At 36.6% G+C, this 17,672-nt stretch overlaps 1 protein-coding gene across 5 annotated transcripts in view; it reads left to right on the top strand.

Moving 5' to 3' along the window:
- Positions 1-3,824, top strand: part of LOC117315014 — a 69,293-nt gene extending 65,469 nt beyond the window's left edge. For 4 of the 5 annotated variants that reach the window (XM_033869143.1, XM_033869144.1, XM_033869142.1 and 1 more), the window contains one exon: positions 3,016-3,398. In XM_033869143.1, the coding sequence (XP_033725034.1) occupies positions 3,016-3,339 (324 nt within the window). In that variant the 3' untranslated portion in view covers positions 3,340-3,398. Of the gene's footprint in view, positions 1-3,015 lie in introns of all 5 variants that reach the window. The other variant, XM_033869140.1, reaches the window with a different exon arrangement.
- Positions 3,825-17,672: the final 13,848 nt, after the last annotated feature.

Here is a 17,672-nt window from a genome sequence, read left to right as displayed (position 1 = left end):
TTAGTGAAAAAAAAAAATCCACAAAAATATATTTTCACTATAATCATGGTGATATGATTCCCCTCCCAACCTCTCCACATAACTTACATAAAGAAATCACCTACCCCGAGACCAAATTTTTTTACTTTATGTATATTTCAATGAATGGAAGTAAACAAATAAAATATTGTTAACTTTTTAGGTGTGTTTGGGACGAGGCGGGGGGAGGGGGTCACTTTACCATGACCATGGTAAAGTGACACCCCCCCCCCCCCCCCCTCCTCCAGGCATATATTGATCATCAAAATCAGTTATCCCAGACCAATTTTGTCGTTGTTGTTAAAATTTATAGAATTATTGATGTATACTGATAAAGGTTTTGTGAAAAATAAGTTACCAAAATTACCAAAATTAATGATACAATATTGTTTTAATGAAAATATGTTAAATCATATATGAAAATCATGTTTTAGTGACTCTTGTATGGGGTCACTTTACCATGGGGGACGGGGTGTCATTTTACCATAATGGTATTTTGACCCCGCGGTAAATTTACCATGGGGGTCAAAATACCATACTACATCGGTCCTCTAGGAAGCTGAGGTGTGAGGCCCATATGATAGGTCATCTGACCCAAAGGGTCTGATAGTCATCGTGCTCTGTCCGTCAGCCGTCTGTCGTTATCCTTTGACCTTCCAAACGCTACTGCCTCTAAACCCCTAAGTGGATAACTTCCAAATTGTGTCTGGAGGGCAATCATTTTCTATATAAATAAGGCTGGTCTGGTTTGTTAAGTGGAACCATTTTTAGCTCACCGGTAAGGAGTATCCGTGAGCAAATGCTGTCATCCTGGCGTCCGAATCGGGGTTACACTTTAAGTTTTTGGGGTAGGGACAAGTTTTTGGAAAGATTGTAAATAAGTACACACCTCGTACCCATCTAATTTGGTTTCTACAACAATACACTGAATTTTTCAAGCATAAATGTACAGACTGCTGGATAAATATATGTTATATACCACTAGTGGTATATGACCTTCCGATCATTTGATTGGTTAAAAATGTTATTGTCGACATCAATAAGACGTCACATCACCAGGTCCAGGAAGTCACCGGTACACTTTATGCGAAATTATATTTGGCCACTATTTCACTTTATCTTACAATGTTGGAAATTTGCTCTGTAGGAGAACGGTGAGCTTATGCCATACCCTGGCGTCCGGCGTGCGGGCCGTCTGACCAGCAATTGACTTCATAACCGCTGATTGAATTTCAACAAAATTTGACCGGTGTCATTTTTATGGGTCGGAGATTTTATAATTGATCGGGCTGAGGGGCAAGGCCAAAATGGGTTAATTTTGCTGAGTTAATATAATCGACTATAAGCAATAGATATTCCTCATAATTGACTGGAAGCATCCCTTTTGAATAGGAATTGAAAATTGTACAAATGGTGGGGCACACACCCCGTTAGGGCAAAGAGCGGGGTGCAAAGGGGTCAATTTATATAACCAACTTCTGCTCTGAAACTAAGCACTGGATATCTTTTAACATTTGTATGGTAGCATGGTCATGGTGGGTAAGGATTCAAAATTGTACAAAAATTGGGGGTGACCTTCCGAGGGCTGAAGGGCAGGGCCAAAGCGTGTCCATTTGGCTGATTTGATATAAACAACTTTATCTCTGAATCTAAGCAATGTAATGTACAATTAGTGAGTGATATAGGTCCTCTGGGCCTTAGATGTTTTTAGCTCACCTGCCCGAAGGACAAGTGAGCTTATGCCGTGGTGCGGCGTCCGTCGTCCGGCCGGCCGGCTGTCCGGCGTCAACTTTTTCATTCAAACAACTTCTTCTCAATAACCAAGATGCCCAGGGACTTGATTTTGGGCCTATAGCATGCTGGGTTGAAGGGCTACAAAGTTTGTTCAAATAAATGACCTTGACCTTTATTCAAGGTCACATGGGTCAAATAGGTTATAATCTTCAAACCACTTCTCAATAACCAAGAAGCCCAGGGACTTGATATTGGGCCTGTAGCATGCTGGGGTGGAGGGCTACAAAGTTTGTTCAAATAAATTACCTTGAACTTCATTCAAGGTCAGATGGGTCAATTAGGCTATACTCTTCAAACGACTTCTCCTGAATAACCAAGAAGCCCAGGGACTTGATATTGGGCCTGTAGCATGCTGGGGCGAAGGGCTACAAAGTTTGTTCAAATAAATGACCTTGACCTACATTCAAGATCACATGGGTCAAATAGGCTATAATCTTCAAACAACTTCTTTTCAATAACCAAGAGGCCCAGGGACTTGATATTGGGTGTGTAGCATGCTGGGGTGAAGCACTCCAAAGTTTGTTCAAATAAATGACCTTCATTCAAGGTCACTAAAGGTCACATTGTTCAAATAGGCTATAATCTTCAATTGCCTTCTCCTTAATAACCAAGAGGCCCAGGTATTTGATATTAGGCTTTTAGCATGCTGGGGTGAAGTGCTACCAATTTCGTTCAAATAAATGACCTTGACCTACATTCAAGGTCACAGGGATGAAATTGGCTTAAATCTGTAAACGATAGTTTTGCGATAGCCAAGAGCCTCCGAGACCTGATATTAGGGAGATAGAATGCTGGAATGAAGGACTAGAATATTTATTTATATGAATAAACCTAGCTTACTATGATATTTGAATAAAGAGGTAATCAGCATAGCATCTGTATAAATGACATCAATCAACTTCAAAGTTGCTGTTGAGCCAGGTGAGCGATACAGGCCTATTGGGCCTCTTGTTTTGTGAGTGTTTTGATTTGCGATAGTCTCTGTCAAATCTTGATGATGGTAAAGAAAGAGATATTGTGTCATTAAGCTGAAAATTGGTATTTTCTAAGCAATATATCAAATATGATGATGCTTTTTTTAATGCAATAGTTGGTTACCATATTCTCATTAAAGGTGGCAAATGTATTAGTTAACCATTAGCTGTCAGTTGTCGCTTGTTATGATAACCTAATACTCAAAATTGATTTTTTTCCTAATAATAGGCTTTTTTGGAGGCCTCAAGAACCCAAACTCCTTCCAATCGGGAAACTCCAGTGGCTCCTCTGTCGAGGTCTACGGAAAAATGGGGAGATGAGACCAAAATGACTGGACAGAAAGAAAGTCAAGCAGCTAAAGATTCATTGGGTATCAACACTAATGCCACTAGTGACCAGGAGGAAAATCACGGCACACCACAACCTGCAGTAGAAGCTCAGTCTCCTCAAGTCAATGGAACCCTCCAATCACCACTTAATGTTATTTTCCCTCGAGCCTCTGGAACAAAGGTTGAGAGGGCAGAGAGAGAAGGCTCTCAGAACTGGTTGTAAGCCTTTAAAACCAAAGCATTAGCCACCACAATACTTGAAGACACTGACTGGAGGGGAGAAGCTTGGTGAATTGGTGCCATTACATTTGATGGAGGAGATACTGCTGCAACAGAAACTAACATCCTTTTCCTCCTGGACAAAAACAACATACTCCCTTTACCAGGAACAGAAATCCCTGATATGGGCATTGATGCAGGAAAGCCCAGCGATATAAGGAGCAATGCAAGGATGACCAGGTACTACACCTTCCAGACAATAAGAGAAATGTGTCTTTCCGTAAGTCATACAACAAGTCAACTCAACCTACTTAACCAGGTGGAAGCTGCCTGGTCTAAAAGGGATACATCAACAGATGATATCACTAGTCAGTCGTCTAGATTCAGGTAGTGTGGATCTACAATTGGAGGATATTTAAAACAGTCAAACAACTGACAGAAGTTTGGCAAAAAAAAAAACACAAAATCAAAACTGAATTTTACATCGAACTAACATTCCAGTTCAGAAGAGATTTGAATATTTTTGCATAATAGAGATTTATATTTTAATTGCCTATTATTTACAACTACAGTGGAACTTCGTTAACTCGAACTCGGATAACTCGAATATTCCGCTTAACTCGAAGTACCTCGCCGGTCCCTGCCGAATTCTCTCTTTATCTTAGTAAAAAAAACTCGGATAATTCGAATTCGGATAACTCGAAAAACTCGCATAATACGAAGTAAAAATTTGGTCCCAACAATAAAAATCCTACTTGAAATGTTCGAATAACTCGAAGTATAATTTTCGTCGATCGGTGGCAAACGCCGACATTTTTTAAGAGCTAAATTCCGTTTGTAATACTGAACATATCGGCACTACTAACCTACATGCCATTATAAGTGTTTCATAAATTCATAAAAGAAATTGTCGGTTGAATCTTATAACAACAAGTCTTGGTGATAAAAAGTACTGCTTTACTTACATCAGGTAATTTCCCAAGGCGGTCGCCGATATCAGTACACACGATAGTCAACAACTCATCTACCCGTTCGCTCAAGCGGAACTAATCTCTGACACACCGGTAGATCTACCTGGCTGATGTTTTTACAGGTGTAGAAATGACACGGTCACCGGCGCCTATTAAATCTTTAAACTGCTGAAACAATGGCGTAATTACTGCCGAGGTGTTCAGAGTACAACTGTAACGGTCAGTGCTGTCTATTAAATCGGATAAAACGCCAACTCAGTTTCAGTAACATTTTATACGCACATGCGCAGCCCAACTTCCGGTGCTAATACACATGGAAATGGCGTGGTTATCAATAAAAAGTAAGTAGGCCGATCAAACAGTATTTTATATATGTCCAATAAAAGGTAATGGTTCTGTTACGTTTTGTATGCAATCTGTGTTAAACTTAAACGGTTATTTGTTTTGACATTAATAACTTGTTATTTTGTCGAATTCCGTTTTATCGTGTACATTTTGCAAACATGACTTGCACATCAGATCGTTCTTGAAGTGACTAAGTGAAAGAAACTTTATCGTGAGTGTATATCGGCAAAACTACACCAAATTACAAGTGACATAACGAAACATTACATATATATTTACATGTATTGACCAGTCTTCACACTAAACTGATGAGCGACAGAGCGAAGTTATTATGATTATATAATGTTGACAAATATTGACCAAACTTTTCACCAAAAATGATAACTCGCTTAATTTGAACACTCGGATAACTCGAAGTTTTTTCGTGGTCCCGTCGACTTCGAGTTAACGAAGTTCCACTGTATATTGTCTGAAATGTGATCATTTTTTTTTCATGATTGTTTTGTAATATGTTCTAATCCAGATAGAACAGTTCCTCTGATTTCCGAGAGCTCAAGTATCCAGTTATTCTGATTGTATTGCTCTTTTGTAATTTTTCTTGTAGATATTTCGTTCCATCTTTGTTCGTTTAAAGTAACAGGACCATTCTTGAATAATACATTATGATTCTAAGATAGGTTCTGCATGTGGGCATCTGATGAGCTTGTGGTTAAATTGTATGGATATTTCCTCCTTTTTTGACCGATTTTTGGTATTTAGAATACATTTTAGAATGCATATTTTGATACACAGTTATCGCCTTTATTTCTTCTTTTTGTCTTCTTTTTTTGCCAAAAAAATACCCATTGTTTTTTTGTTTTTTTTTGTTTTTTTCTACATTGACCAAAAATCTGATCGGAACGAGGTAGGCTTTATATTAATTTTAATTCGATGATTTTTTTTTCAAATCACTTACCCTTTGTTTATCTTATTTTCTCTGGAAAATTCCTCAGGGCCCGGCAAAAGCACTCGTCCGCTCGTCCTGACGAGTGGATTTTCCCGACGGACGAGTGGTTTTAATTGCCAACTAGTCCGTCGGACGAGTAGAATTTTTCTATGTTATTTCAGCTGTCGTTAATAAAATTGCTTAAAATTTGATGCATTGTTAGTTATGTATTTTTTATTGTGCCATTATTACGAAAAATAGTTAAATTTCTGCATGATAGCAGGTAAGTAGGCCTATCTTCGTCTGTAGGTCGGAAGTCATGTACGATGACCGATAACCTCCGAGTGTTCCGGGTGACATGTAAGTATAATGAGTGTTGTCCGAGGATGTCTGCATAAAAATGGCTCAGCGAAAATTGGATTGTTATTTTTATTGTCAGTCAACGTAAAAAAAACAGGATGACAGTTGTGTTGAGACGACCCATTCAAATGTAAACGGTAACCATTATGATCTCTAACAAATAATTGATTAAGTCACTGCTATATTTTATACTGGTTCATCGAAAACTTTCTCACAATTTCTCGCGTAATGTGACCTATTTTCCCGATGTTTACATTAGCTACATTCCTGTATTAGTTGAATCATCGGTCTTTCTATCGATGGATTAAAACTTTACTAACGTAATGAACATTATAAGATCAAGCGTAAACGTATTGAATACAATTAGTAAACAGCCATGTGAAAAATGAGAATGTTGTATAGCAGATAATTCTGAAATTTTCTGGACAAGTGAATTCTTTGTTAGGAAGAGTACTTTTATTCAGGCCACTAGTCCGATGGACGAGTGCTTTTGAAAGTTTTTCCTGGGCCCTGATACCTCCTTTATTTTTGACATTTTTTATTTCATTTTTTAGCCCACCATCATCAGATATTCGAATCGCCCTGCGTCCGTGGTCCGTGGTCCGTCCGGCCGTCCCTCCATCCGTAAACAATTCTTGTTATCGCTATTTCTCAGAAAGCCATCTTGGATTTTGACAATTGAAGTTTGTTATGGCTATTTCTGAGAAAGTGTTTAAGGGATCTTTCTCAAATTTCATATGTTAGTTTCCCTTGGTGCCTAGTTATGCATATTGCGTTTTGAGACCAATCTGAAAACAACATGGCCGACAGGCAGCCATCTTGGATTTTGACGATTGAAGTTTGTTATCGCTATTTCTCAGAAAGTGCTAAGGGGATCTTTCTCAAATTTCATATGTAGATTTCCCTTGGTGCCTAGTTATGCATATTGCGTTTTGAGACCAATCAAAAAACAACATGGCCGAGAGGCAGCCATCTTGGATTTTGACAATTGAAGTTTGTTATCACTATTTCTGAGAAAGTACTGAATGGATCTTTCTGAAATTTCATATGTAAGTTTCCCTTGGTGCCGAGTTATGCATATTGCGTTTTGAGACCAATCAAAAAACAACATGGCCTACAGGCAGCCATCTTGGATTTTGACAATTGAAGTTTGTTATCGCTATTTCGGAGAAATTACTGAAGGGATCTTTCTCAAATTTCATATGGAGGTTCCCCTTGGTGCCTCGTTTTGCTTATTGCATTTTGAGATAAATTGGAAAACAATATGGCCGACAGACCGCCATCTTGGATTTTGACAATTGAAGTTTGTTATCTCTATTTCTCAAAGTACTGAATGGATCTTTCTCAAATTTCATATGTAGGTTCCCTTGGTCCCTTGTATTGCATTTTTGGACCAGTCTGTCCGGAAAACAACCTGGCAAACAAACAGCCATTATCGTTAAATCTCAAATTTCTTATATAGCTAGTGTTCCCCTGTTTGAAAAGTACTGGAGGGATGTCTCAATTTGCACAGATTAGTAAAATGAAGGGAAAAGTAGAGAAAAGATCAATCTGACATGGAACCTATGAAGATCATTCAATGGTGGGCGTCAAGATCCCTCTGGGATCTCTTGTTTAATAAAGAATGAAATAGTCACAATATCAAGTTACTTTTCCCATAAACATTCTGATTTAACTATTTTTCAAAAAGATTTTGCCATCAACTTTCTATTTTGAAGATTTTATTTCCTGATTAGATTAACCGATCTGTGAATTTAATAATGACACTGTAGTTACAACTGAGATTTATAATGTATAAGCGTCTTTAGGTGATGTAAATCCTACATGTAATTCAATGTCACTAGTAATGATGGAGTTTGACGGGCGTAGATTGTTGCACCTCTCAGACTCAAAGGACGTTATCCATCCTTAAACAATTGGATGTTTTTATTCTTAGAAACGCTTGAACCAGTTAAATGACATTTCTCAGAAACTTTCCATGACCTAATAAGCACCAAAGTAATAAACGGTATGGTTACTCCATAGGCTTGAGTTAGATTCGCTGATATATTATAAGTCTTCTTCTAATATTTTGATATTGTGTAGGGTGTTTAGGTCCTTCATAAGAAATGTCATAAATTTGCAAAGAAAACAAAAATAATACATTTTGGTATACATGACATATTTTGATATAATTGTTTATGTGTGATTTATGAATTACCTGTATTTGTATTACTTTCATAGACTTGTCCATGCTCTGGCAAGTCAATATTGAACTAATATCAATCATACTTCACACAATGTTCACTAACCGTGAACGAGTTTGTGTTCCCATGGTGCAAAGTAAATGAAAGGTCACCATTACTATTGATAAAAAACTTTTTTTAAGATTTTGACCAAGCTTCAAATATTGGTCAAGTATGAGAATTCCTTGAACGAGGTTGTGTTTAAGGTTGAGAAGATCAAGGACATTATCACAGTTCCTCTTAATGTGATTTATCTGCCAGCCCTCACATATAAGACAATTAAAGTTGGATAAAATTGATAGTGTATCAAAAACTAATTAATTTCATTGAAAATACCCATTTTTACCATCAATTAGTTTATTTTTTTTTTTTCAAAATAAATTAGTTCATGTGCATCGATACATATAATTGTTTTTTTCTCTTATGCATTAAAAAGCTGACATTTCCATTTTATAGTAGAATTAAGGGACTAATATTTTGTATAATAATAACCGGAAGCAGACAAAAAAATAGAAAGGAGAAAAAAATAATAAAAAATAAAATAAAAAAAATAAAAATAAAAATCAATGATGGTAATGTTTTTTTTATTGAATGTATTTCCTGCTAAAAATGCATTTTAACAGGTAACCTAATAATGGCTATCATTTTATTTTGAATCCCATTGCTATTAATATATATAAAGCAATATACTTCTAATTAATAGCCATTATTTACTGTAAGTCAGAAACAGATCAATCACAGATTTAATTTTGATTAATAACCAATATTAAGAAGCTGTGTTAAAGGCAATAATTCATAAGTCAATATGCAATGTAATTAATGTTTGGTTATAAAAAAGTTTTGTTTTATTTTGAAAGATTTTGATATATGATAACTGTCAATAATTCAGACCTAATTAATAAATACTGCTTCTATATCCATATCATGTTTATTGTATTCTGTTGGTAATATATCTAGATATTTGCAGCACTTGCTAATTGCATAATAACAATGTATTTCATAAAATGGCCAATGGCATTAATTTACATGTATAACTACAACGAGTTATATACATACAATGTATGTTTGATAGACACGCCCTGTTGAAATTCATCAAAACCATAACTTTCTGTACTAATTCGTGAGAATGAAAAGTTTTTACATCTATGAGTAATTTTTTTTTTTTTTTCGGTTTTGGTGACTTAACTAGAAAACAACATTCCTCCATGTTCTCTCAGTTTCGTTGCTTACTGAAAAAGAATCTATGTTTGCTCCTGAGCGCTGACATCTAACACAATTGTAAACTATTTTCGCCAAATAAGATTATGAGTCACTGTCACTTTACCTTTCTTTATTTCACCTTTTTGCCATCATTGGAACACCCAACACAAATTCTGTGAATCATTCGTATTTGTTTCCGATTTGGTTGACATTCCTTCAAATTTGAAGATGCATCAACACGAATATTGTCATATTACATATATGTCATATCAGGAATAATATTTTTGCAGTAACCTGCTGCCATTTCCCTGAGCTGATCATAAACTGGCACGAATCAAACAAAATACATATCTCAACTGCTGTTGATTCATAATGCATGTTCAGAGATATCTTGCCGGGCCATAATAAAAACCTTTCATAGCAATACATCAATGTGTTATGAACTGGACAACACTTTCGGATATAATGAAGACCATGACGGAGAATGTGATTTGGGAGGTTGTTACCAATAATGAAAAAGCACAATTGTCATTGTCTTCCACCAAATACGGAAACTATATAAACAATCCTGGAGTATGTTTTGGCGAGCTAACTTCTTCCGATCATGTGATTTTCAGCTACTGCTATTCGCAACAGGCATGCTGGTTATTGCTAAAACAATACATGTCCTTTACCGGCCCCCGCTAAAGATAGTTACTGTGACCTTGACCTTCACCAAACACTTCATCCATGGTTACTTATACTGAAGTTCAAACTTTCACCAAGACACCTTGAAGCATGGTTGAGAAGAGCGCCGATAAGATCCCTAACTTTAAGTTTGTCCGGATATCTCCTAAACCGTAGGGCCGATTTCAATGAAACTTCACAAAAATATAGAGGACCATGTGTAGATGTGCATGCCACTTTCTTTATTCTCAAAATTTGGGTTGCTTTGGCAACTGGTCACTAAAACAGGTTTTCCTATAAGATCCCTAACTTTAAGTTTGTCCGGACAACTACTCCTAAACCGAAGGGCCGTTTCCAATGAAACTTAATTCGAATATAGAGAACTATGTGTAGATGTGCATCTCACTTTCTTTTCCTCAAAATTATAGTTGATTAGGCAACTGGTCACTATATCACTGGGTTATCTTAGTTGGCCTCTAATTAACAGTTCAGATTGCAGAGGTATTATTCAGCCATCCTGACGACAGTTCTAGTTTTACCTATCTTTAGGTCACCTGAGACAAAGTCTCAAGTGACCTATTATAATCCCCTTTTGTCCGTCGTCGTGCGTCCGTAAACAATTTACATTTTCGACTTCTTCTCCAAAACTCCTTAACCAAATTCAATGATATTTGGCAGGAAGCTTCTATGGCTGATGGTCAACCAAAATTGTGAATTGCATGGTCCCCACCCCCAAAGGACCTGAGGGGCGGGGCTAAAAAGGGTCTTAAGGTACTTTACCAAAATTGAGAATTTCATGACCCAGGGGTCTCGGGTTTGTCCCTGGGGAGGGGGTAAACTTTACTATAGTTTATATAGGGAAATTACATTTTTGACTATAATTTGTTTGATTTCTATTGGAATTCATTCTATCTTGGTTAACATTATCAGTATGGGATAAATAAGGTTGATGGTATGCATAGTTGGCCCTGACTGACCCCCAGGGGCTAATGGGCAGGGCTAAAAAGGGTCAAATTAACAAAAACTTCCAAAAAATTCTTCTCTACTCTCAGATATGGTGGAATCAAACACTCTTCATAGATTGAAGGCTCGTAAGGTGCTTTTCCAAAATTGTGAATTTCCTGACCCTGGGGTCTCACGTTTGCCCCTGGGGAGGGGGTAAACTTTACTATAGTTTATAAAGGGGAAAATCATATTTTTTACTATAATTTGTTGGATTTCTATTGGAATTCATTCTAATTTGGTTAACATTTTCAGCTTGATATGGCAGTTTGATGGTTTACACATGTTTGCCCTGACTGACCCCCAGGGACTGATGGGCGGGGCTAAAAAGGGTCAAATAGACTGAAATTTCAAAGATCTTCCCAAGACCCAATTAAGACCGGATAGAAAACTCTTCATAGGTGGAAGGATCTTATAGTGCTTTACTAATGTAATGAACTTCATGACCCTGGGGAGTATATTTTACCATAGTTTATATAGGGAAATCACAATATTGACTATCATTTGTTTGATTTCTATAGGAATTCATTCTAACTTTGTTAACATTATCAGCATTGGTATACACCTGTTGGCCCTCACTGAACCTCTTGTCAGTAGTTTCATTATTTTCTGTACATTGGTGCAATCATCTTGCTGCGCCTCCTCAATTCTGTTTTGTGTAGGAAGTTTTGCAAGTACCTACTCTTCCTGAACTTGTTTCTAGTGGTATTCTTCAACTTCCACAAAGGATTATCTCATGAAAGGTAAACTTTATAAGTTTTCTTTAACTTGACACCGTACTCTCCATAGATATGACACCATTGACAGATTGGCAATCCACAACTTCCCTGTACAATGAAAACTGAGGTCATTAATATAAATGCCCGCGGATTCGACGTTACAGTCCACACCAAGCCCAAAAATACCATCCATGGCGTGCTGTTGACACCTTAACATAAAACTCCGACCATTGACAAATTAGGTGCGATCTACCACATTAAATTAATTTGCTGACCTGTCCATCGTCCTATATTGGGGAAATGAAGAAACGGGTGTACGGACACCAAATGGACTCCTCTCTATCTCGGACTCCAAAATGGATCTCAACAAGGACAGAGGACGCTTCACCCTGCCCGCCGCCTATGCCATCCTTGTTCAGTCACATGACTTTGAGATAATCATGTGACTGAACACCTCGTAACCTGTCCCCTGTCTGCAGGGCTGACGAAGCATGCAGGTCAAAAGGCGAAAACTACGCGTGAATAATAATAAAAATATTAAAAATATTTAAAAAAAATTGTTTATGATGTTTCGATGTCGTCGACTAATTTTCTAGGTAAATTTAAAGTGTTGCTATATATAATGGTGTTGATTACGCAGTATAGCGTTTTAATTTTACGGTTTGTCCAAGAGGAACCTGGTTCACTGTTATTAGGTAACCTCTTTTCACAAAACCATGTAAGTAATGTTTAGTGAAAGAAAATGACTGTGTTTATCTATAAATTGTCCTTTAAAGACAAACAGCATAGTTCAATCACCTGCAAAACTGTACTGATTACCCTGTCACACTATCGATTTATCTCGAATGATATTTTTATTTATATTCCATATTTTATTTTGCATCAATGCTGAAGTTGTTATATGATGCTGTATAAGTACATAGGACTTGAGGATGCATGACTAATGCAACATTTTACGATGAATCAATAATTCTTCTGCCATCCAATATGACCAACTCCCTAGTATCGACTGCAGATTTATAAACTCCATATATATATATGTTGATATACCGAACTAAGATATCCTTTTCTGTCCTGCTGATAGTACACAGGCAAAATATCTTGAGGTCAATTGAGCTCAGACCTGAAAAAATATTGAACTGAAATTTGAAATGAATTTGACCTGAATTGACATGAAGACATTTTGCCTGTGTAAGATTTTGTTAGGATATCTTTCTCGCACGTTCTCTTTGTACCTTTATACGTTCGACACAATCATGACTGGCCAGAAAGATTTAACAACTCTATTGTGTCCTTACTATAAATGACGTAACATGACGGAACAAATATGAATTGCGTCCGACAGTTATTAGTCCTACAGGTGCGAAATAGTTCATGATGTCCCTGTCATCAGTGATGAGTCCTTGAAGGAAGTGATATAGATACCTTACGGCTGTTTGGCGTTCAAGGTATTGCCAGTGAATGAATGATAGGAATAGCATACAATTATCACTTTATTGTAGGACTCGTCAGTGATGCTTGATATATAAAACTATTTCTTCCTCATATGACTCGTCTGTGATATTTAGACGCCTAACAATTGTATTCCCCTTCTTTGGAAACCATGCATCTCTTGCTACCTCCGAGGACTCGTCAATGATGATATGGACATTACACAACTGTTTCCTCCTATTACGCATCAGTGATAATGGGGATACCATAACATCATTTTCTACTTTTTATTTATTATCACCCAGGGACGTCACGAAGCTTCTTCGTCCTGCTATTACTCCTCAAAGAATATAAGAACATCAATTGATTCCTCTTCGTAATATTTGTTATTAATGGTATCGGTGCCATGCAGCTGTTTCTTCCTGATAAGACTGGTCAATCATGAAAGGGAAGGCACTCAGCTGTTTCTTCCTGATAAGACTGGTCAATCATGAAAGGGAAGGCACTCAGCTGTTTCTTCCTGATAAGACTGGTCAATCATGAAAGGGACATCACTCAGCTGTTTCGTTCTTCTATGACTCGCCAGTAATGGTATGATAATCAAATAGCTTCTTTCATCTAGGACTCGTCGGTGATGATGTGACACCATGAACTTTCCCTTTTCGTAGGACTCATTAATAATGTTAGTGACGCTATACAGCTGTTACATTCTTCCAAGAATCTTCATTTATACCAAAGGACACAATACAGTTGTTGATTCTCTCGCAGACTCGCCAGGCATGCTTATGCGAAGAATTGAAAATGAGATATCTGAGAAAAAAATTCAAACATAGTTTTTAAGATGAAGTCTACTAGGAACAGGAAAGACAAGGAGATCGCACTTCACTTCATTAACATAATTATAGGGAGTTAGGGAGAGAGTAAGCTAGGGAGGATTTCAGGGGAATAATTAATTGATCATACCAAAATAGCATTAGTTATGCATCATTACGCCCGGTGTACACAAGAATATAATATAACTTCATCAATAAGTGACGCCTAATAAAGTAAGCAATCTAAATAAAAACACCATAGGAAATTGATACTTTGTGTCAGTGTGATCGGTACAGGTTGTTTATTCTGGGGTGATTGAATAAATATTTTTAAAATGCGTACTTTATTTAAATGCACGCAAGTGTACTAATTTACCACAGTAACGCCGTATTGTACTAATCTAAAATAAGAAAGCCCAACTTCCAGTAAATTTTATCCGCGAAATATTTATTTGTCCACCGCTGAACCATACAATGATAAATCTGTGTGTTGATTTAAAGTTTGCCAAAAAATTGGCATGATATCTCATATGGCATAATATAAGAATATTAAAAGCATATCAGTATTTTGGTAAATAAATAAAGAAAAAAAAACAGTAAAGGTTAAAGATTTGCCATGTGTTTCACCATACACAGGCAACATTCCTTCACGTGAATTTTTTTCACGTGAAATTCACCTGAATTTTATTTTCATATAAAATCCACGTGTATTTTTTCACGTGAAATTCACATGAATTTCACTTGAAGGAATATTGCCTGTGTTTCTGATGAAACTAATGAATAGCAATGATAAACATCAGTTGTATGCAATGTGTATACTAGTCAATATAAGATGCAATCATAGAAAAATCATCATTCTCGCCCTCCAATGTGCCTTTCTTTTAGTGAAAGGGCATATTACAATATTTTGAAACCCTCTTGTACAACATCCGATTTCTAAATGCACATTTATGAAGAGTATATAACTTGTTGTCAACACACTGAACGTAAAAATCTTCAAACTTTCTGGTGAGTTGTCTTCTCGGTCTGCAAACGATTGTAAACGAGTCTACAAAGAGCGATCCCATCAGGAACAACGATTGCTGCGACAAAGATGACAAGGATGACAATAGCCACACTTCCAATGACTACACTACTGGGCCGGGAGTCATACACGCTGATGAATTTACGCCTCTGAGAAGATAAGTTTGTCTTGTTCACTGCCAAGACAGCCTTAACCTCACGCAGACTGTCTTCAACTTCGTGTTGATTAAATTTCCTCTGCTGTTTCAGAGGACAACATTTAGCGCATGTGCCGTTTTCTACGTCAGCAGTCGTTGATATAACTAGCGTTTCCGACGCCGGATCGGATGACGTCACACTTTCTGCTTCTGTCGTTGGAGTCGTATTTCCAGTAACAGTTGACACCTCCGTTCGTGATGTGGTCCAATATTCAGAGGATTGCAATGATTCTGCATCAGTTCTTTCTCTCATAGATATATTCGTCTGATCGGGCGTTGGTGCTGGAATCGCGGTCATGTTTGAAAAGTCTAAAATAGTGCAATTTAACAAATTCCTGATTTTTTTTTTTTTTATTTCATTTTAAATGGATTATTTTTTATTCAACGACTATTGATGTTAGATCATACATTATTTGATTTTGTTGGTTTTCGTTTAAATTGTTCTAAATGAGATATTTCAGTTGGTTAGCTAATCCTTCACTCAAAATGTTTTCCTTTTCTTTAAAGGGGCTACACCTCCGACAGAGTGTAATAACTTGTTATCATTTTGACAATAATGACATTAAGTCCATAGAATCATTTTATTAAAGACATTAAAAAAAATGTAACGTAATGAAGTCAGGAAATTACGAACGTCTGTAACCTTTCTTAAATGCATATGAAACTTTTTTTGTTTAATTGATGAAAATGCGATTTGTCGGGGGTGAAGAACCTTTAACATAAACGATATGAAGTAGTTTTATTATAAAATGTGTGCATGCACTGTCGTTCACCATTTTAAAACAGTTTTTATGAAGCTTTTAATATCTCAAAGATATTCTGATTATTCAGGTCTATTTCCAAATTTTATATACAATTTCAGAAAAGATGTAAAATCAATAATGAATAGAATGATAAATGTGCAGCTAAAACAACTATATCTTTAACTTGAGGCAATGTCAAAAGAACAAAGGAACTTTTAAAAATAGTGTTCTGTTGGACTAAGAATCTAAATCTATAATGAATCTATATTCGGCTGTAATGTAAGTAACACAATAATTACCTCTTTCACAGAGAGCATGATAACGGACAAAGCAGAAAGCGGTGAACATCTCATTGAAGTAAAGGCGGACACATTCTTTTTCAGGACAATTATTAGGTTCAAAGTTCAGGTCGTTCCACTTGGCCCATCTGCCCCATCCATCAAATACCCATTGACTTGCATAATCTTTCTGCTTGCATGCAAAGGAGCTGTTGAATCTCATACCAATCCAGTACATGCCCTTATCCCTTGAAAGCAACAGACGATGTATTAATGTCATTGGTACAAAATGATGATTAAAAATACAAAAAAAAATAAAAAATAAAAAAAGTGTACTTGTGTGTGTGTGTATGTGGGGGAGGGGGCGCTGGTTGCGGAGGCGTGTGTTGATGTGAAATTAGTAAGTGTGCTGGTGTGGGGGTGTATGTCATGAGGGGGTGGGGGTGTTAATTGATACTAAAATCGCCTGTCTTTACATTATATATTCATTTAGTTTCTCGGTCACATTAGTATTTTTTATAACTAGGCAGCATAATAAAATATCAATAGATCATCTCCCTAATTGTACAACCCAGCTTTTACAGACACACAATAACTTAACAAAATCATGTTCTATATTTTTTCAAGTATTTATACAATTTGTATCATTTTGATAGGAAAACAATATAAAGCTTATAATAATTCATTTCCCAACACAAGAGTCTGTATGATCTATACCCTTTACAAACTATCTATTAGATGACAAGTTAAAAAAAAAAGGGGGGGGGGGGGGGGGGGGGGGGGGGGGGGGGGGGGGGGGGCATAAAATTGGAAATGAAGGTTAATTTTTCATTGCTGCATGTAAATATTCACACCTTTCAATCACATCATTCTTTTATCAAATGACACTTACACTTGTTTTTCTTGATATTGCTCGTGTGCCGTGAAGTAGTCCCACTTTTCCTGACTATCCAGAACGATCAGGCGGCAGTTCCTTTCCTCACAGTATTCTTCCGCCGATGTCCAATTCATTCGGTCTTGACTTATTAACAGTTCCGTGAAGAGCGGTAGTCCCTCTGTGATTTATAAAGACAATGACACTTTTTATTCATCATGGATACTGCAAATCAATTATCTATCCTCGGTTTGCTACTTATGGCAAACGATTTCATTCTTATATATGCTTTCTTTTGTTCTCTTTATAATTCCTTATTTCGTGTTTCCGGATTGATAATCTAGGTCATTTAACTCTTAATGTGATATCAGTAATTACTTAAAATAATAACAATTGCCTAAATTAATCATATTGATAATAGTCATGTTTCTCATTTCCTCTTTGTTTGTAAACATTAATAATATTTCGTCATATGTGGTATTCACCTAAAGTATATTTATTGTTCTGAGCTGGGATTTTACTTTGTAGGTTTCTTAAAACAGGTATGCCTGGATGTCGCTATGTCT

This window comes from Pecten maximus, chromosome 17 (genome assembly GCF_902652985.1).
Source record: "Pecten maximus chromosome 17, xPecMax1.1, whole genome shotgun sequence".
NCBI lineage: Eukaryota > Metazoa > Mollusca > Bivalvia > Pectinida > Pectinidae > Pecten > Pecten maximus.
The sequence above is the reverse complement of the archived record's forward strand: the minus strand, read 5'-3'. Positions and strand labels throughout refer to the sequence as shown.